General features: G+C 43.4%; 1 protein-coding gene across 1 annotated transcript; it reads left to right on the top strand.

The window, feature by feature from the left end:
* The first annotated feature begins 6941 nt into the window (after positions 1 to 6941).
* LOC126184538 (tol-Pal system protein TolA-like) lies at positions 6942 to 16411 on the top strand. The gene is made up of 5 exons (XM_049926947.1): positions 6942 to 6967; positions 7590 to 7649; positions 7812 to 7861; positions 12485 to 12769; positions 15859 to 16411. The coding sequence occupies exons 2-5, from the start codon at positions 7613 to 7615 to the stop codon at positions 16336 to 16338; spliced, it is 852 nt and encodes a 283-aa protein (XP_049782904.1). The 5' UTR covers positions 6942 to 6967; positions 7590 to 7612; the 3' UTR covers positions 16339 to 16411.
* The last annotated feature ends 5726 nt before the right edge of the window (positions 16412 to 22137 follow it).

Below are 22137 nucleotides of genomic sequence, written 5' to 3'. Positions count from 1 at the left end.
TTACTGGCCATTAAAATTGATACACCAAGAATAAATGCAGATGATAAAAGGGTATTCATTGGACAATTATATTACACTACAACTCACATGTGATTACATTTTCACGCAATTTGGGTGCATAGATCCTGAGAAATCAGTACCCATAACAACCACCTCTGGCCGTAATAACGGCCTTGATACGCCTGGGCATTGAGTCAAACAGAGCTTGGATGGCGTGTACAGGTACAGCTGCCCATGCTGCTTCAACACGATACCACAGTTCATCAGGAGTAGTGACTGGCGTATTGTGACGAGCCAGTTGCTCGGCCACCATTGACCAGACGTTTTCAATTGGTGAGAGATCTGGAGAATGTGCTAGCCAGAGCAGCAGTCGAACATTTTCTGTATCCAGAAAGGCCCGTACAGGACCTGCAACATGCGGTCGTGCATTATCTTGCTGAAATGTAGGGTTTCGCAGGGATCAAATGAAGGGTAGAGCCACGGATCGTAACACATCTGAAATGTAACGTCCACTGCTCAAACTGCCGTGAATGCGAACAAGAGGTGACGGAGACGTGTAACCAATGGCACCCCATACCATCACGCCAGGTGATACGCCAGTGTGGCGATGACGAATACACGCTTCCAATATGCGTTCACCACGATGTCGCCAAACACGAATGTGAGCATCATGATGCTGTAAACAGAGCCCTGATTCATCCGAAAAAAGGACGTTTTGCCATTCGTGCACCCAGGTTCGTCGTTGAGTACACCATCGCAGGCGCTCCTGTCTGTGATGCAGCGTCAAGGGTAACCGCAGCCATGGTCTCCGAGCTGATAGTCCATGCTGCTGCAAATGTCGTCGAACTGTTCGTACAGATGGTAGTTGTCTTGCAAACGTCCCCATCTGTCGATTCAGGGATCGAGACGTGGCTGCACGATCCGTTACAGCCATGCGAATAAGATGCCTGTCATCTCGACTGCCTGTGATATGAGGCCGTTGGGGTCCAGCACGGCGTTCCGTATTACCCTCCTGAACCCACCGATTCCATATTCTGCTAACAGTCATTGGATTTCGACCAACGCGAGCAGCAACCCCGCGATACGATAAACCTCAATCGCGATATGCTACAATCCGACCTTTATGAAAATCGGAAACGTGATGGTACGCATTTCTCATCCTTGCACGAGGCATCAGACCAACGTTTCACCGGGCAACGCCGGTCAACTGCTGTTTGTGTATGAGAAATCGGTTGGAAACTTTCCTCATGTCATCACGTTGTAGGTGTCACCACACCGGCGCCAACCTTGTGTGAATGCTCTGAAAAGCTTATCATTTGCATATCACAGCGTCGTCTTCCTGTCGGTTAAATTTCGCGTCTGTAGCACGTCATCTTCGTGGTGTAGCAATTTTAATGGCCAGTAGTGTAGTTCTAAGTCTAGGGGACTGATGTTCTCAGATGTTAAGTCCCATAGTACTTAGTGCCATTTGAACCATCAACAAGATAACACAAGACCTCGCGTAGCCCGCGCAGTCATTACCTACCTCGTTACAGAACGTGTGCGACCTATGCTCTGGCCAGCACGTTCCCAAAACTCTGACTGGAAACATCTCGTAATGAGCTTCCGTGGGACTAGCGCGACACCACTCGCCAACCAATACGATTGCTGAACTCTGCCATAGAGTTGAAGCAGCTTTGAATGTCTTATCCGTATGTGTAATTTAAGCTCAGTTTGGACAGAGACCCTGCCAGGTTAGAGTGTTTGCTGCTGCCACGCGGACTGCCCTATGTACTGAGGGGTTATAATCAAAGTGTAGCTACTCACAGGGGCCTTGTGTGGGGTGTAATTATTGTATGACAGCGAAACGTGGTAGATATTCTAATGCGTTAAAGGGGATCCGATGTACACTGGAAAAAAATTAGTTCCATACTTGGCAACCAGGTGCAAATCTGACGCTGTGAATGCAAGAAAGACTTACGGCAATGTTTCCATATGTAATGAACTAGGCACGGGACGTGAGCAGAAAATGTCAGACAAGTGAGAAAGGCATAATACTGATTTTATTAGTAACATCTGCTTGCACAAATTGTTCAATATGAGTGTGGAAGATGTTGACAAGATGCTGTAAGCGCCAGATTTGCACTAGGTGGCCAAAATTGGATCTAATTTTTTCCAGCCTTAATTAGTTCCGCATTAATGCATAGGTATATCTACCAAGTTTCGCTGCTATGTGATAATTACAGCCCATTCCGTGAGTAGCTGCATTTTAATTGTAACCGCCTGGCACTAAAATTCAGACATGTATGTACAAACATTACCTACAAATTTAATTATATATTCTCTCTACTACATTTATATCCGCAATAAGTAAAATTTAGTTATTTGATATCCTTCCTGGTGTTGCAATTTTAATGGCCAGAAGTGTAGTCGTTCAGTAATGGACTCTCATGCTTACTGCAGGTGAGAGATTCCCCAAGAACATCTCTTCGCATTCTTTGATTCCATACTATAAAGTTTAGTTTCTTACTTCAGCTCTGAAAGCTCTAGTACAGTTCTGTAATCGAAATCATTTTTGTATTGTAATGTACCTAATCCGTCGAATAAGGTCGTTCCCGGTATTGCAATTTTCATAGACGTTAGTGTTCTTTAGCATAGGTGTCTCCAATTTATTTAAATTTGTAAATAATAGATTTCAGCTATCAGTTGTCCTTTGGAATTTTTATTGGCAGATCTAGATTTCAGCTAGCAACTAGCCATTTTCACTGCACTATACATTTTTTGGTCAATGCATGCAATGCCTGTTGGTTTGGCGTTGTACACAGTTTAAATTTTCTCCTACATTTTATTTCTCCTACCTCTATTAACGTTCCCCTATGTACTTTAATCTCTGCCCGATATTAGTTGTTCTATACTATGCCTTTATGGACTGAATAGACTATGTTTTAGTCACAAATAGTTCTCACATAGATTGTATGCACGAACTTAACATGCGAGCATTTTCTTAGCCAAACTCTTAGTTTTATCAGCATCCCGAAGTTGATCTGATACACTGATTAACGTGTTTTTAATTATTGCATCAAATGCCTTCTTGAAATTAAGAAATTCTATAAGTTGGTTTTTGATAGTTATTACTAGTAGGGTAAGGGCGGCTGTACTGGCCAGGGTGGGTTAAGTGGCTACTTCATTTTATTCACTTGGAGATTGCTGCAGCGTAATGGCGAACATTTAAAACTATTCAAGAGGTTTTCTCTGTTTTCGTCAGCGAGTTTCGTGGCGATAGCTGAAAGCGCTCCTCTGCAGTCAAACGTTCTGTGTTTTCTCTACGTCTGATGTGTGCCAAGTGACACATTCAGTTGCGTGTATACAAAATACTACAATGCAGATAAAGTGTTATATTTTAGCCTTCGATGCATAGTCTTATGAACTGTTGGGTTATATAATTTCGTATACAGAGAAAATATAGCGCTATGGTGTTCAGTCTGGCTTAGCGGCCAGTCGCCTGAAGATATATTTTGTAATGTATTTACCTCGTTTCAAGACAAAGGAATTGATAATAAGACAAACGTATTTCACAAAATAATTATACTAACGCGTTAGTGAATGAACAACTTGGCGAAAAGCTATGTTCTCTTACTACAGGTGTATGTAAAGATGCCAACAATTTAACCGCATTTACGAAAATCGCTACAACAATCACGGGATTCGCAAGCTATGCAACAGGCATTGAACGCTGTAAAAAAAGAAAAGATGCCGTCTGATACAGCAGGCAAACTGTTCAGTGTCTCAAGAAACACATTTAAAAGACAAGTTCTTAAAAATATCGTGATGCTAATGCTACTAAAGACAAGAAGATTCTTGGGAACTTTAGATGTATATTCAACCAAGGCCAAGAGGACGACCTCGATTACCATATATTTTTGACGTGGACAGAAAATATTATGGTAAATTAGTAAGTGATTTACGTCACTTGGCATTTATTCTTGCTGAGCGGAATAAAAATTTACCACGCCCTATTCACCAAAGAGAAAAAGGTGGCAAGCATGGACTGGCAGACAGTTTCGGAAGAGACATCCGAACGTAAGCCTTGGGAAACTAGATTGCACTTCATCTGAGTCTTTTTTTCCTTTTCTCTGTCTCTGGTGACGTTGCCCTACGTACTGGAAAAAGTGGCCACTTTGTAGACTTTCTGTTCCGCTCATTTCTCTGCTACAACAGGAGGATTCGAACAATAATACAGTTGTTTTATGATTACACAATGTATACAGTTTATACACATATATTTCATATGCTTATAAAGGGAGGTCCATTGATCGTGACCGGGCCAAATATCTCACGAAATAAGCGTCAAACGAAAAAACTACAAAGAACGAAACTTGTCTAGCTTGAAGGGGGAAACCAGATGGCGCTATGGTTGGCCCGCTAGATGGCGCTGCCATAGGTCAAAAGGATATCAACTGCGTTTTTTTAAATAGGAAATCCCATTTTTTATAACATATTCGTGTAGTACGTAAAGAAATATGAATGTTTTAGTTGGACCACTTTTTTCGCTTTGTGATAGATGGCGCTGTCACAGTCACAAACATATGGCTCACAATTTTAGACGAACAGTTGGTAACAGGTACGTTTTTTAAATTAAAATTTAAACATTTTATTTCGGTTGTTCCAATGTGATACGTGTACCTTTGTGAACTTATCATTTCTGAGAACGCATGCTGTTACAGCGTGATTACCTGTATATACCACATTAATGCAATAAATGCTCAAAATGATGTCCGTCGACCTCAATGCATTTGGCAATACGTGTAACGACATTCCTCTCAAGATCGCCTTCCGTAATGTTCACACATGAATTGAAAGTGCGCTGACGCATATTGTAAGGCGTTGTCGGTGGATCACGTTAGCAAATATCCTTCAACTTTCTCCACAAAAAGAAATCCGGGGACGTCAGATCCGGTGAACGTGCGGGCCATGGTATGGTGCTTCGACGACCAATCCACCTGTCATGAAATATGCTATTCAATACCGCTTCAACCGTACGCGAGCTATGTGACGGACATCCATCATTTTGGAAGTACATCGCCATTTTGTCATGCACTGAAACATCTTGTAGTAACATCGGTAGAACATTACGTAGGAAATCAGCATACATTGCACCATTTAGATTGCCATCGATAAAATGGGAGCCAGTTATCCTTCCTCCCATAATGCCGCACCATACATTAACCCGCCAAGGTCGCTGGTGTTCCACTTGTCGCACCCATTGTGTATTTTCCGTTGCCCAGTAGTGCATATTATGTCGGTTTACGTTACCGCTGTTGGTGAATGACGCTTCGTTGCTAAATAGAACGCGTGCAAAAAGTTTCTCATCGTGCCTTGATTTTTTTGTGCCCAGTGGCAGAACTGTACTCGACGTTAAAAGTCGTCGCCATGCAATTCCTGGTGCATAGAAATATGGTACGTGTGCAATCAATGTTGATGTAGCATTCTCAATACCGATGTTTTTGAGATTCTCTATTCTCGCGCAATTTGTCTGCTACTGATGTGCGGATTATCCGCGACAGCAGCTAAAACACCTACTTGGGCATCATCATTTGTTGCAGGTGGTGGTTGACGTTTCACATGTGGCTGAACACTTCCTGTTTCTTTAAATAAAGTAACTATCCTGCGAACGGTCCGGCCACTTGGATGATGTCGCCCAGGATACCGAGCAGCATACATAGCACACGCCCGATGGGTATTTTGATCACAAAAAAAAAAAAAAAAAAAAAAAAATGGTTCAAATGGCTCTGAGCACTATGGGACTTAACTACTGAGGTCATCAGTCCCCTAGAACTTAGAACTACTTAAACCTAAAAAACCTAAGGACATCACACACATCCATGCCCGAGGCAGGATTCGAACCTGCGACCGTAGTGGTCACGCGGTTCCAAACTGAAGCGCTTAGAACCGCACGGCCATGATCACAATGGCCATACATCAACACGATATTGACCTTTCCGCAATTGATAAACGGTCCATTTTAACACGGGTAATGTATCACGAAGCACATAGCGTCTGCACTGGCGGAATGTTGCGTGATACCACGTACTTATACGTTCGTGACTGTTAAAGCGCCAGTTAACATAAAGCGAATAAAGTGGTCCAACTAAAACATTCATGTTTCTTTACGTACTACACGAATATGCAATAAAAAATGGGGGTTCCTATTTTAAAAAACGCAATTGATATCCGTTTGACCTATGGCACCGCCATCGAGCGGGCCAACCATAGCGCCATCTGGTTTGCCCCTTCAAGCTAGACGAGTTTCGTTCTCTGTAGTTTTTTCGTTTGATGCTTATTTCGTGAGATATTTGGCCTGATCACGATCAATGGACCACCCTCTATATGATACCATATTACCTTAGGGCGGCAACTTTTCCCAGCTTTCCCGTATCCTTCGTATACTGTAACACTTTGGTGCTACCGGAAAGAGGAAGAAGAAGAAGAAGAAATAGTAAACAGTTTTTGAAAACGTAAGTACTACTGACATACTTTTATTGCTAGCAATGTTCTGTAATATGAATATCGCCTTAAAATAGGTAATAATGTCAAATGATAACAACGATTAGCTGAATTTTCTAGGAACCTTAAAGAAAAACGTGACAAAACATATAAAGCAAAGGTGATAAGCATATTAGTATACAAAAATAATGAAGAGTACTTACGAAATGTAACTAGTCACTACGAATCGTTCGATCTGGTATAGTAACGGATCCTGCAGATCGTGTAGCGACTCGTAAAAGTAGAACGCCGGGGATGAGAACAATGAAACTGTTTTTGTGTACGGCGAGAAAATCGACCGTTGGCTTTGAGGCGCTTTTGCAGAGGTACGCGGTGGCAGATCGGCGTGTGTTCGCTTTTTGCGCTCGCAGGCAGCTATAAAAGCTCCGGGAGCTGGCTGGAACATCACTCGCCGTAGCTCTCCGGGCAAAGGAAGCCGCTCTTGGTAAGATCCTCAGCACTGCAGCACGCCTTCATCCCTCTTAACTTCCCTGCACCGACATTTCTGTGATGAAATGCTATTTCTGTGTTTCAGTAGATCAGTACTCGCTTACCTACGTTTTAAATTATTGCTAGCCTATCTCGCCAAGTAAAACTGACTAATATAATGTATTATAGTATTATCAGAGTATTACGTCAGCGCTGTTAGAGTAACTGAATTAGCAAATGTCGATATTGAAGATGTTGACGACTGTTCTCTGAGCGAAGGGAGCTGTAGACTTTCACAAGTAACTCATTTACGTAGCCTCTATAATGTTTTTATTTCATATAACCATGCCGTACACGAGCATCTCTTGAGTCAATTCATTTTATAAAAATAGTTTTGGAGCAATTTATATCTTCTTTGAACTATCCGTTTGTCTGATTGAGGATATAAGTTTAAGACCTCAGTCGAAGCAACTTTAAAGTAGATAGTTCAAGAAGAATATGTGATATTTTATAAAATCGCTGTGAAAGTCAAATTATTTCCAGCCTAACCAGTTCATATATTAACGTAGCGATAAAATATTTAACAACCTATTAATTTTGCGCTTAGGATAACAATTGCTGTCTTTTGCTGTTTCCAGATTGCAGTTCACGCCGAAGCAAAATGGCCGCCAGGATAGTACTTCTTCTGGCCCTTGTCAGTAAGTACCTCTACGAGACGACTGTTTTTTTTTTTTTTTGACCAATATAGTTTTCATCTCATTTGCTACTTCCGTTTCTAACAAACAAACACTTAATATTTGAAAAGAGTTATCATCATTCCGCTCTAAGCTATATAGTTACGAATTCCGACTGCTTTGCAGGTGTCGTCTTGTCTAGACCAGCGGAGGATGTGGGAGCATTTGAGCCAACGGTAAGTAGTTTTCCAAAATTCTTCTGTTTGTCATAAGTGGGAAACGAATATGTACTTGTTTACGTCGAAAGCTTTCCCTGTGTACGCTGTGCAGAAGTGTCTGAGACGCAGCAATCCCACACCCCAATGTGTTCTGTGTAATTCTGTTCTAAGGTATGCTAAACTTCCTCAAGTTTCGCTTGAAGTGTCAAACAGAATGTTTTGTAGCATTTGGTTGCAAATCATATAGGTTTTGAAACGACAAGATGCTTACAAAACACTCGTTCGACCTAGAGTATTGCTCATCAGTGTGGGATCCGTACCAGGTCGGGTTGACAGAGGAGATTGAGAAGATCCAAAGAAGAGCGGCGCGTTTCGTCATAGGGTTATTTGGTAAGCGTGATAGCGTTACGAAGGTGTTTAGCAAACTCAAGTGGCACACTCAGCAAGAGAGGCGCTCTGCATCGTGGTGTAGCTTGCTGTCCAGGTTTCGAGAGGGTGCGTTTCTGGATGAGGTATCGAATATATTGTTTCCCCCTACTCATACCTCCCGAGGGGATCACGAATGTGAAATTAGAGAGATTCGAGCGCGCACTGAGGCTTTCCGGCAGTCGTTCTTCCCGCGAACCACACGCGACTGGAACAGGAAAGGGAGGTAATGAAGTGGCACGTAAAGTGCCCTCCGCCACACACCGTTGAACGGCTTGCGGAGTATAAATGTAGATGTAGATGTCGTAATCTAATCTTAAATCATGAAAGAAGACATTCTATGACATCACATAACAATGACAGGAGCAATATTTTAGGTGGTGATAATATTAGAATCGTGAGGTAGATGTTTACGGGACTAGTAAAGCTTACGTTCAAAGCCATCTCAGGATTCAAACCGATAACAATACGAAACTGGTACTTGTGTACCTGATCTCTCCATAACCGAGATTTTAGAACAAGACACGCTATGCCTGTCTAAGAATATCCGAATCTCATGAAGAGAGCAAACAATCATTTTCAAAATAAGGCATTCATTAATCAATCTTTAACCAAAGTGTTCAGTCAACAATCTTTCTCGAACTGGAAACTGCTTCTACATCTACACCATGCAAGCAACCTTGCAAAATGTGCCACTTTTCTGTTCCATTCGTCAATGGTGTGCAGAAAGAACGACAGTTGGTAATCCCCGATTTTACCATCCTGATCACTTCGCGAGATGTGCCTCATTAGCACAGTGGACGAAAAATTCGTCCCCGTCAGGAGAAATGATGCTAATATCGTGTAACGATACCTCTAACCTCGATAAGGGCAACAATTCGGCGAGGAAGAGAACCCAAACATTTGTTCGCCTATGCCATTCTTTGATGATTTGATCCTTTAGAATTATCACATTGTATGTGGCTGCTATGTTTCACCCTCAGATCGAATTAGTCCCAGACATTTTCAGTGGGCTTAAGCTCGAGTGAGTTAGCGGGTCAGTCGAGGGGGCGATAGGCTGCACGAATATTCGTCAAACCCTGTGAACAGAGGCGTGGTCTCGCAAGATAGGCGTCTTCACAGAATGCTCACCATAAAGGTGTAGAAGCAACACGACAGCGGTGGTGAGTAATGTGACCATATGGTTCTAGCTGTACACCATCTTCTGCGCTCCAAAGCGACCAGTGCTCTCTTTTTAGATGAGAAATATTTGGTCCGGTGGCCTCACATTGTCTGGCGTCGGACTTCTTCACAACTACTTTTGCGCGTTTGTTCCACCTTAGGTCATATGGTTACTCCCAGACACTTCACTGTTGCTGCTGTTTTCAGTTATTTATCCCCCAATAAAGGTCCGTAGCTCGTGGTCTTGCGGTAGCGTTCTCGCTTCCCGCGCACGGGGTCCTGAGTTCGATTCCCGGCGGGGTCAGGGATTTTTCCTGCCTCGAGATGACTGGGTGTTATTGTGTCGTTTTCATCATCATACGAAGACCAGTATCAGTTGCAAAACGATTTAGAAAAGATTGCTGTATGGTGTGGCGGGTGGCAGTTGAGGCTAAATAACGAAAAGTGTGAGGTGATCCACATGAGTTCCAAAAGAAATCCGTTGGAATTCGATTACTCGATAAATAGTACAATTCTCAAGGCTGTCAATTCAACTAAGTACATTGGTGTAAAAATTACGAACAACTTCAGTTGGAAAGACCACATAGATAATATTGTGGGGAAGGCGAGCCAAAGGTTGCATTTCATTGGCAGGACACTTAGAAGATGTAACATGTCCACTAAAGAGACAGCTTACACTACACTCGTTCGTCCTCTGTTAGAATATTGCTGCGCGGCGTGGGATCCTTACCAGGTGTGATTGACGGAGGGCATCGAAAGGGTGCAAAAAAGGGCAGCTCGTTTTGTATTATCTCGTAATAGGGGAGAGAGTGTGGCAGATATGATACGAGAGTGGGATGGAAGTCATTAAAGCAAAGACGTTTTTCGTCACGGCGAGATCTATTTACGAAATTTCAGTCACCAACTTTCTCTTCCGAATGCGAAAATATTTTGTTGAGCCCAACCTACATAGGTAGGAATGATCATCAAAATAAAATAAGAGAAATCAGAGCTCGAACAGAAAGGTTTAGGTGTTCGTTCTTCCCGGGCGCTGTTCGGGAGTGGAATCGTAGAGAGATGGTGTGATTGTGGTTCGATGAGCCCTCTGCCAAGCACTTAAATGTGAATTGCAGAGTAATCATGTAGATGTAGATGTAGATGTAGTACAGCGCTGCGGGTCTCCCACATCGTCCCCTACGCTCCTCGGAGTATGGGACCTCATCATCATCATCTCATCAGTGTAATCGAATAGTAATCGATCTTTCTGCCTATGAGCAGTACGTTCTCCTTACTTACATTGAGCTGCCAGTCCCTACACGAAGCGTCGATCCTGCAGAATCTCGCTGCATTTCGCTGCAGTTTTCTGGCGTTGCAGCTTCCCAATATACATGAGCATCGTCCGCGAATGGCTTCAGGAAGTCTACGAAGTTATTCACCAGATCGTTTATATACTGTATTTCGCGAACAGTAATAGCGGTATAACACTGTCAAGAAATACTCTCGAAGTAGCTTTTACATATGACGATTTGGTTGCATTAAGAACGACATAGTGAGTTCTGTCTTCTAGAACATCTTAAATCTACTCAGAAAATTGGTTCTATATTCTGTAAGTTCTAGTTTTATTTACCAAATAATAACGTATAACTGCCACTGGCAGACTGGAAATATTAGTCGGCGACAAACCTCCTCGCAGCCTACCTCCTAAATTATTTGCAGGATGTATTCCAATCTCTATCTTCCTCTACAGTTTTTACCCCCACAGTTCCCTCTATTGCCATGGAAGTTATCCCTGGTGTCTTAACAGATGTCGTAGCATCCTGTCCCCTCTTCTTGTCAGTGTTTTTCATATATTCCTTTCTTCACCGATTCTGCAGAGAATCTCCTCATCCGTACCTTATCAGTCTACCTAATTTTCAACATTTATCTGTAGCACCACGTCTCAAATGCTTCGATTTTCTTCTGCTCCGGTTTTCCCATAGTCCATTCCCCAGTAATGTACCAAGCTGTGCTCCAGACACACTTTCTCAGAAATGTCTTCCGCAAATTAAGGCCTAAGTTTGATAGCAGTAGACTTCTCTCGGGCAGGAATATATTACTGAACCATATCCGCATCTAAATCTACGTTCACACCACGTAAACCACTGTCAAGTGCATGGCAGACAGTTCTTAGCATGGTACCACATGAAGGGTTTCTTTTGATTGCAATCGCTTATGGAGGACGGAATAATGACTGCTTTAATGCCTATGCGCCTGTGGTTGCGATAATCAGTCTAAGTTTGTCTACATGGTCCATACAGGAGCAATACAATGGAGGGAGGGGGGGGGGGGGGAAGGGGCCGAATATAGCTTGATTTTCACTTAACATGGGTTCTTGAAATTTTATAAGTAGTCTTTCGCAGGATAACTGGAGTCGATCTTCAAACATCTGTCAATCTAGGTTTTTCGACATTTCCGTTGCGCTCTCCTCTGAATCAAACATACTTGTGAACATTCGTGCCACTTTTCTTCATATATGTTCAATACCCGCTATTAGTCTGGTTTCGTATGAGAGCCACACACTTGAGCAGTATCATATGATGGGATGCACAAGTGATTTGTAAGCAGTTTTCTTTCTACATTGACCGCATTTTCTCACTATCCTGACAATAAACTTCAGTCTGAATCTATGTGATAATTCCATTTCATATCCCAGCAAATTGTTACACCTAGATATTTGTGTATGTCAACTGATTCTGTGACTTATCGATGTTATTGTTATATGATTCAACTTTTCTTGCTGTTTGACATAGTCAAATCGGAGATAAGCGATATGTGTTTATTGAAAGCTGTGGATTAAAAAGAATCTTCATTAGGCAAGAGCACAAGTGTGGAGGAGATAATGCAGATCGGGACACCTCATAACATCTGAGCTCAGAATATGAAGAGATTATCATGGCAACTCATAATGTTCTTGCTTCTCAATGCTGTCTCAGTATATGGATAAGAGTGTATTTGTTTATTTTTAAATTAAGAAGCATATTTATGTAATCTAAAAGGAAGTAGGTGAGTTTTTGAAGCCAGGAGGTATGTCGCCAGGTGAGAAAGGACGACATGGACGCTGAGGGCGCAGAGTCCCGCAGCTACGGCAGCCACAGCTACGGGCACGGCTACGGATCTGGCCACGGGCACGGACACGGACACGGACACAGCGTGGGTGCAGGCCTGGTGAGCATCGCACAGGGCGCCGTGGATGCCGCGCACAGGGCAGTGGCCGGCCAGCACGTGGCGGGTGGACAGGCGGCCTTCCAGGCCAAGCAGAGCCTGGCTCAGAACGCCGCCGCCGCAGCAGCCACGGCGCAGGCTGCGCTCGCCGGAAAGCAGGTGGGTTGCTCTGGCAGCTGCAGGAGACAAGCGTAGTGCCCAAAAGGAAAGTAAATGAGAACTAAGAACCAGCTGTGGGATATCACAATGTGTACTGCTGTTAATATCTCGCTCATTAATTGATAATTGTGAAATAAGCTAAGCATTGAAACTCTCATACAAGTCTGGTCATTCGTCGCATCATGGTTATATGTATTTCGAGGTGAATGTGTATAGTGCAGGCACTTTAGGTGGCAGTGGATCACAAGCATAAATAAACAAGAACTTAAGTCATCACTTGTAGAGGAAAGGTGCGGGGAAATGAGCCCCAACTCTGTCTCACATGGCTGGCAGCCTACATCTGTGATTATTGCTAACGCAAAAACAGGACTCATACAGGATAAAATCAGTCACCAGTCTGTTCTGTTGTCGTGAAAGTTAGTACCGAAGTCCACGAAGGACCGGGATTAGCCTCTTCACTCATTTTGAAATGAGAAAAGGGGACAACTCTAAGAAAAACAAAGTACACAAAGCATTCAGTGATGACAGTCATTCAATTGCTTGTTGACGTAGGCAGTGTCATGAATGAGGTAGTATGAGTGTGACCTCTACTGGCACCTTACACAACAATATTTCAAGACACCATCTTAGAAAACCACCATGTTAAAATGTCCACACAATACATGGGTTTATTTATTTATTTCGAAATATTTTGTCAGTAGGAAACCAATAAGTATACATGACATATTTTATTTCTCAGTTTGTGCTATGCATATTTAAGAAAATTGGGATCATTGCATTTACTATCACCATACCATGCTCCAGTTATTGTCAGTAGTGAAATGTGCTCTCACTCAATGGCCGCTACTAGTCGTGATGAGTCCTGTACAGAACACCTAAAATTGTGGCACCTTTGGCGCTCTTCTAAGCTTGATACCCTAAGTTGCAGCTTGTGTTGCTTGGGGCTTCAACAAGCACTGATGTGGGGAGGTTCGATATTTGGTCTGAGACATTGATGTATAATCTGCTGATCGAGTACTTGTACATTACCACTTCTCCTCACCTAGTTTTTTGCACTCTAAGGATTTGAAAGAATTCCGTGTGTGTTGACAGCAACAAAACTCACAAACATTAATGACTTTGACTAGGAATGATGATGTTCAGAAACAGGAGAATCCAATAGTATTGTATTACAAAATGGTGAGCAAATTTTACAGTCATTCATAATGAAGTGACACAAAATGAAATGAGCATATTAAATCAATACGATGGAAAACAAGTGGATTATTTAGATACATGGAGAGAATACCTGAAAAAACAGAAAATAGATTTTCATGGAATTTCTCCAGTATCATCAGAAGGCAGTTAACCTCTTTCACAGAAAATGCCTGATACAGTTAGAGGACCGACGTTCGGTGTAGATTTTTTACCAGTTATACTGCCTGTGTTATATATCTTGAGTCAGAATCATGAGAAAAAACATAAGTGACAGATGTCAAGAGTCGTTCCTTCCTTGCAGCATATGCAAATGGATAAAACAGGGAGTAACTAATACCGGTACAAAATACATTCTGCTGTGCATTACATAGAGGTTTATGAAGTACATATGAAAACTTAGTCTACAGAGGCAGGAAATCTGCATCTACATATAAACTCTGTACACCACTGTGACGTGCATGTCTCAGAGTGCATCCTGTTGTACCACTCATTAAGGCTTCTTCCCGTTCCATTCATGTATGGGATACATAAACAATGATTGCTTAAAAGTCTATGTGTGCACAGCAATTAACCTAATCTCATGTTTGCGATCCCTACAGGAGTCGTATGCAAGGGGTTGTATATTTATACATTCTACATTTAAGGGTGGATAATCTGTGTCCATCTTCAATCATGTAACACTTAAGGTTTCAAAGCATCTCTGTTAGGCTATTCAGTGGGCCAGACAGACCTGTGAGCATTCGTATTGACCTTAACTGTACTTACCTGTTGTTGTTGTGGTCTTCAGTCCTGAGACTGGTTTGATGCAGCTCTGCATGCTACTCTATCCTGTACGAGCTTCTTCATCTCCTCATACCTACTGCAACCTACATCCTTCTGAATCTGCTTATTGTATTAATCACTTGGTCTCCCTCTACGATTTTTACCCTCCACGCTGCCCGCCAATACTAAATTGGTGATCCCTTGATGCCTCTGAACATGTCCTACCAACCGATCCCTTCTACTAGTCAAGTTGTGCCACAAACTCCTCTTCTCGACAATTCTGTTCAATACCTCGTCAATAGTTATGTGATCTACCCATCTAATCTTCTGCATTCTTCTGTAGCACCACATTTCGAAAGCTTCTATTCTCTTCTTGTCCAAACTATTTATCGTCCATGTTTCACTTCCATACACGGACAGCTACACTCCATACAATTACTTTCAGAAACAACTTCCTGACACTAAATCTATACTCGATGTTAACAAATTTCTCTTCTTCAGAAACGCTTTCCTTGCCAATGCCAGTCTACATTTTATATCCTCTCTACTTCGACCATCATCGGTTATTTTGCTCCCCAAATAGCAAAACTCCTTTACTACTTTAAGTGTCTCATTTCCTAATCTAATTCCCTCAGCATCACCCGACTGAATTCGACTACGTTCCATTATCCTCGTTTTGCTTTTGTTGATGTTCATCTTATATCCTCCTTTCAAGACACTGTCCATTCCATTCAACTGCTCTTCCAAGTCCTTTGCTAAGTTTTTATTTCTTCTCCATGGATTTTAATACCTACTCCGAGCTTTCCTTTTGTTTCCTTTGCTGCTTGCTCAATATACAGATTGAATAACATAGGGGAGAGGCTACAACCCTGTCTCACTCCCTTCCCAACCACTGCTTCCCTTTCATGTTCCTCGACTCTTATAACTGCCATCTGGTTTCTGTATAAATTGTAAATAGCATTTCGCTTCCTGTATTTTACCCCTGCCACCTGTATTCTAGGAAACTCAGGCTGGCCTTTAGATATTTTTTCACACAGAAAATGATCCTGTGGAATATTTTTAGGGGATAAATTTTGCACAGTTGTAATTATTCACCGTGTACGAAACCTGAAATGCATATCCTCTGGCAGGCAATCGTCTCGAACCTGGAGCGCGCAGCACGGGATGCGCACGCGCAGCTGGAGTCTGAGCTGCAGCAGCTGGCTCAGGCACAGCGCGCGGCGACGACGGCCCAGCAGGCGTCGGCACAGGCGCAGCAGGAGGTGCGCGCAGCGTCCGCAGCTGTGAACGCGGCGCAGCTGTCGGCGGACCAGGCGGCTCGCGCCGCTCAGGAGGCGCAGGCCGAGCTGGCGTCGCAGAGCGGCATGGTGGCAGCTGCGCGCACGCGCCTCTCGCAGGCACAGGCCCAGCTGGACGACGCGCGCGCAGACCTGGCTGCCACGCAGCGCGCCACCGTGCGCGCGGCCGCAGCGGCGCAGACCGCGCAGACCAACGCGCACCGCCACGGATATCACGGATATGGGCACGGAGACGGACACGCTGCCCACGACGGCGGCCACGGTGCCGGTTTCGGCTTCGATGAAGGCTTCAAGAGCGGCTTCCACTATTAACCATCCCTTCTAATCAGTACTAAAAGTGCTGTCCTTAACTCTCAATATACACAGTGTTTCTTCTGTATTTTTACTTTCGTAAATAAATAAGATACAAAGTACTTAAACTGGCATTTCTCTTTCAGTACTTAGATCAATTTAAGTCCTGGAGAGCTTCCAGGAGATCTGGACAGAATATCCAATCCACTTTGACCGACTCTACAACTGCAAATGGGCTCGTATTTGGCACATATGTCACGTGTATTAAAAACATATCTCAAACTCGTAAGTTTCTTAGTACTCCGGCTATACAAATAATGGAAGTCACCTTAGTATCAAGTTCTCTTCAGAAAATGTCATCATTGCATACTGCCTGTGTATTTACAACAAGAACACAGGAACAGCATCAATAATGTGGCTACATTACATTTTGCAGTATCGACTCTGGAATGTGTGTTCTTATAGGACAACTATCCAAGGATTTCTACCCAATAATATCCAAACAGCAGACTCTGTACGCAATTTATTAAATTGCCAATACTAAACTCTTTTATCTAACAACAAAATCATATAACTTACAGAACTTAACAAATGGTTAAAAGAATGAGCTTTAAAAACAATAACGGCAGCTTGCCACCATAAAATCAAAGAACCTTTTACAATAGTGCTTTTAGAGTTTACCCAAGAGACAAAATCCAATAATAAGTTAACTTGGCAATACAACTTAAGATCGAGAATAATTTACAACTTAAGATCATTTACAAAAACCTTTAAGAATGATAATGACACTTGGCACCATAAAATCGGAAAACATTAAGAGCAGTAATAACCTAAAAAAATAATAATAATGGCAACTTGGCACCATAAAATAAGAGAAATTTCTTCTGCAAGAACAAATTACAATGGTGCTTTAAAAGATTTTACTCCACAGACCAAGATCCAATAATACAGGGTGTTTCAAAAATGACTGGTATATTTGAAACGGCAATAAAAACTAAACGAGCAGCGATAGAAATACACCGTTTGTTGCAATATGCTTGGGACAACAGTACATTTTCAGGTGGACAAACTTTCGAAATTACAGTAGTTACAATTTTCAACAACAGATGGCGCTGCAAGTGATGTGAAAGATATAGAAGACAACGCAGTCTGTGGGTGCGCCATTCTGTACGTCGTCTTTCTGCTGTAAGCGTGTGCTGTTCACAACATGCAAGTGTGCTGTAGACAACATGGTTTATTCCAGATTTTTCTGGTGTTGGAATTCCACCGCCTAGAACACAGTGTTGTTGCAACAAGACGAAATTTTCAACGGAGGTTTAATGTAACCAAAGGACCGAAAAGCGATACAATAAAGGATCTGTTTGAAAAATTTCAACGGACTGGGAACGTGACGGATGAACGTACTGGAAAGGTAGGGCGACCGCGTACGGCAACCACAGAGGGCAACGCGCAGCTAGTGCAGCAGGTGATCCAACAGCGGCCTCGGGTTTCCGTTCGCCGTGTTGCAGCTGCGGTCCAAATGACGCCAACGTCCACGTATCGTCTCATGCGCCAGAGTTTACACCTCTATCCATACAAAATTCAAATGCGGCAACCCCTCAGCGCCGCTACCATTGCTGCACGAGAGACATTCGCTAACGATATAGTGCACAGGATTGATGACGGCGATATGCATGTGGGCAGCATTTGGTTTACTGACGAAGCTTATTTTTACCTGGATGGCTTCGTCAATAAACAGAACTGGCGCATATGGGGAACCGAAAAGCCCCATGTTGCAGTCCCATCGTCCCTGCATCCTCAAAAAGTACTGGTCTGGGCCGCCATTTCTTCCAAAGGAATCATTGGCCCATTTTTCAGATCCGAAATGATTACTGCATCACGCTATCTGGACATTCTTCGTGAATTTGTGGCGGTACAAACTGCCTTAGACGACACTGCGAACACCTCGTGGTTTATGCAAGATGGTGCCTGGCCACATCGCACGGCCGACGTCTTTAATTTCCTGAATGAATATTTCGATGATCGTGTGATTGCTTTGGGCTATCCGAAACATACAGGAGGCGGCGTGGATTGGCCTCCCTATTCGCCAGACATGAACCCCTGTGACTTCTTACTGTGGGGACACTTGAAAGACCAGGTGTACCGCCAGAATCCAGAAACAATTGAACAGCTGAAGCAGTACATCTCATCTGCATGTGAAGCCATTCCGCCAGACACGTTGTCAAAGGTTTCGGGTAATTTCATTCAGAGACTACGCCATATTATTGCTACGCATGGTGGATATGTGGAAAATATCGTATTATAGAGTTTCCCAGACCGCAGCGCCATCTGATGTTGAAAATTGTAACTACTGTAATTTCGAAAGTTTGTCTGCCTGAAAATGTACTGTTGTCCCAAGCATATTGCAACAAACGGTGTATTTCTATCGCTGCTCGTTTAGTTTTTATTGCCGTTTCAAATATACCGGTCATTTTTGAAACACCCTGTAAGTTAACTTGGCATTACAATTTAAAATCATTTATATAAAAAAAACTTTGAGAAAAATAATGGCACTTGGCACCATAAAATCAGAGAAGCGCAACACGCAACCAATAAATATAATAACAAATTAATAATTTGATACAACCAAAGGGCAAGGGCAACTCCCAACGCAATCACAGATGAGCGAGCTCTCAACACTTCGGAACCTTCCCACTAGAAACGGTCCCCGAAATAAACCGCTGAGAGCTCGCCGACATGCCTCCCACAACTGCCCATCACTTATTCACCTTGGTTATGTTCTGTAACACACGACAGATAATATCAACACAAGATAAAATTCAGAAATCAAATAAAAATATAACATCCCGACAGCACATGATAACCACGGCGCCGTTAACTCGGGCGCTCTTAACAAGTGCCGGAAGCCAACACACACAAATCTTAATAAACAATTCTCGCTTCTTAAAACAAAACAATAAAAGCCAAGCGCACATGAATAGTCAAACCACAGTTTTAGAAGTGCCTTAACGACACCAAACGCAACTATTCCACCAAGTTAATGATAATATAGTGAGATAAAAATACAGAACATACCACTAAATGCTGTTACACAAACCAAATTGACGAGATGGTGTTGTTCAGGTCCCAGAAGACCACATATACCAAGCAGCAGTAATTCACTATGCATATACTGTCCAAACCGCCTTTCTTAGAGACTTTACCTATCACTTCAAATGCCAAATATACCACACATGAACGCAACTCCGAGCAGGTAACAGGAACCACCTGCGTGAATTCCTTCAAAAAGGAACAAACAGGCTCCACCAAAGGTAACGCTGAGCAGACTGGGTGGGCAACGACCCACTCAGCGGGATAACCAAAAGATACTCCAAATGGTTCAAATGGCTCTGAGCACTATGGGACTTAACTACTGTGGTCATCAGTCCCCTAGAACTTAGAACTACTTAAACCTAACCAACCTAAGGACATCACACACATCCATGCCCGAGGCAGGATTCGAACCTGCGACCGTAGCAGTCGCGCGGTTCCGGACTGCACGCCTAGAACCGCTAGACCACCGCGGCCGGCCAAAAGATACTCCAGTTGAGCAAATAAATTAGTACCAACAAATATCGTAACGTGCCATACACACAGCAAAAACTTCCAACAACGCCGTCCCACATCAGAATGAAGTTCAGAAACCGCTGCTGGAGCTTCCAGCGGAAAATCTGACAAGCCAACCGAGCCCACGCCCTAACCTGGCAGACAACTCCAAAATTCAGCAACTAGTTGTCTCCGGGCCAGAGTATTACAGGACCCCACCGGACCTCCACATCAGACAGGCAGGCAGAACAAGTTCGCCGACTCCAATTAATCACCACCGCATGGCCAGCACAGCGGCGAGTCTCCTCCGCCCCAGACCACTCTGCTCATATTGCGAGGCACAACAACCTTAGCGCTAGTCACCAGTAGGTCAGGCAGAGTGAACTTCACGTTCCGTGCAATACCCGGAAACCGACCACCCTCTCTCTTTCCGCCGGCCACCGCAAACACACGCCAGCGACGTAATAGCAAATCACCACCGGAGCGCCACCCGCACCAGAACAGCGAACTATAATCGATTATAGCGCGCGCTCTAAACAAGATCACAGGATAGCGGCGCGCGCCATATCAGACTCGATTCAACAAAATCAAAAAGAAAATAACTTCTCATAGAAATAATTGTAATAACCTGACTTCACACTTGATTTCACACTAAATGTGGAGTATGAGGATATCTGACACAGTTCATAAAACTTCAAAATGCCACAGGCATGCTCTAGTAATACGGTCTGAAATAAGACAGTGAACTAGTTAATAAGACAATGTGCTTCATTTTGTTGGTAATTAAAGTACTGAGAAAGCGAAAACATTAAATAACCAGACGAAGTCTGAAAAACAAGTTTCTGTAATGTACAGTTATAAAAAACACTTTTACAGCTACAGTATTCACTGGTCACCAAATATTAATGAAACTCTAACTGCCAGATTCTTGCACTGGGAAAAACTGAAGTTCACAAGGAAATAAACAGAGTAGATGGAGCTGACTCTCGAAGTTCGCCCGCATCTCGTGGTCGTGCGGTAGCGTTCTCGCTTCCCACGCCCGGGTTCCCGGGTTCGATTCCCGGCGGGGTCAGGGATTTTCTCTGCCTCGTGATGGCTGGGTGTTGTGTGCTGTCCTTAGGTTAGTTAGGTTTAAGTAGTTCTAAGTTCTAGGGGACTGATGACCGTAGATGTTAAGTCCCATAGTGCTCAGAGCCATCTTGAAGTTCCAGAAAACAGCATCTACGCAGCTGTAACATGATGTACTGAGCGATGCTCGATAATAATGTGAGCCGATACAGATGGTTCCACATGATAGGCTGCGGTAGAGCCACTGCCCCAAGGATATGTTTCTACATCTATCGCCAGCACTCTAGCAATGTTGACAGAATCGAAGTCCTATGACAGCAAGGCGACAAATGCAAGAGAGTCCAGTGGAGCTCGGCAATGTTGTACTCAAGAGTCCAGCAGCAGTGGCTTTGAGAAGGGTGCAGATAGTGATGATGTGCTTGAGGTGGGCCGGCCGGTGTGGCCATGTGGTTCTAGGCGCTTCAGTCAGGAACCGCGCGACCGCTACGGTCGCAGGTTCGAATCCTGCCTCGGGCATGGATGTATGTGATGTCCTTAGGTTAGTTAGGTTTAAGTAGTTCTAAGTTCTAGGGGACTGATGACCTCAGATGTTGAGTCCCATAGTGCTCAGAGCCATTTGTACCATTTTTTGCTTGAGGTGGCTGCCTGAAGAAAGTGACACAGTATGATCTGCAGCCAGCAGTACTGTCATCTTTGAAATTCTGCAGGCAGTTGTCGATCATGTGGCGTAGCTACCGGCACTTGCAGTGAAGCCACTAAATCTACAATGTCCACTGTCTCTGTCTTCAATGCACCTTAGTTCGCCAATAGCAATTATATAAATTTAAAGGAGGCAATGATTCAGAGGAAAGATGAAGAACGATACTGAGAAAGTTGTAGAACGATAGGTAAGGTAATTAATAGGCTCAGCATGACTGGATTAGCAACAACGATGGTGAGGAAGGAGCTATAAAACTGCAGGTGAGTGTTGGTTCAAAAAATGGTTCAAATGGCTCTGAGCACTATGGGACTTAACATCGGTGGTCATCAGTCCCCTAGAACTCAGAACTACTTAAACCTAACTAGCCTAAGGACATCACACACATCCATGCCCGAGGCAGGATTCGAACCTGCGACCGTAGCGGTCGCGCGGTTCCAGACTGAAGCGCCTAGGACCGCTCGGCCACT

The sequence above is a fragment of the Schistocerca cancellata genome, chromosome 4 (genome assembly GCF_023864275.1).
Source record: "Schistocerca cancellata isolate TAMUIC-IGC-003103 chromosome 4, iqSchCanc2.1, whole genome shotgun sequence".
Classification (NCBI taxonomy): Eukaryota; Metazoa; Arthropoda; class Insecta; order Orthoptera; family Acrididae; genus Schistocerca; species Schistocerca cancellata.
The sequence above is the reverse complement of the archived record's forward strand: the minus strand, read 5'-3'. Positions and strand labels throughout refer to the sequence as shown.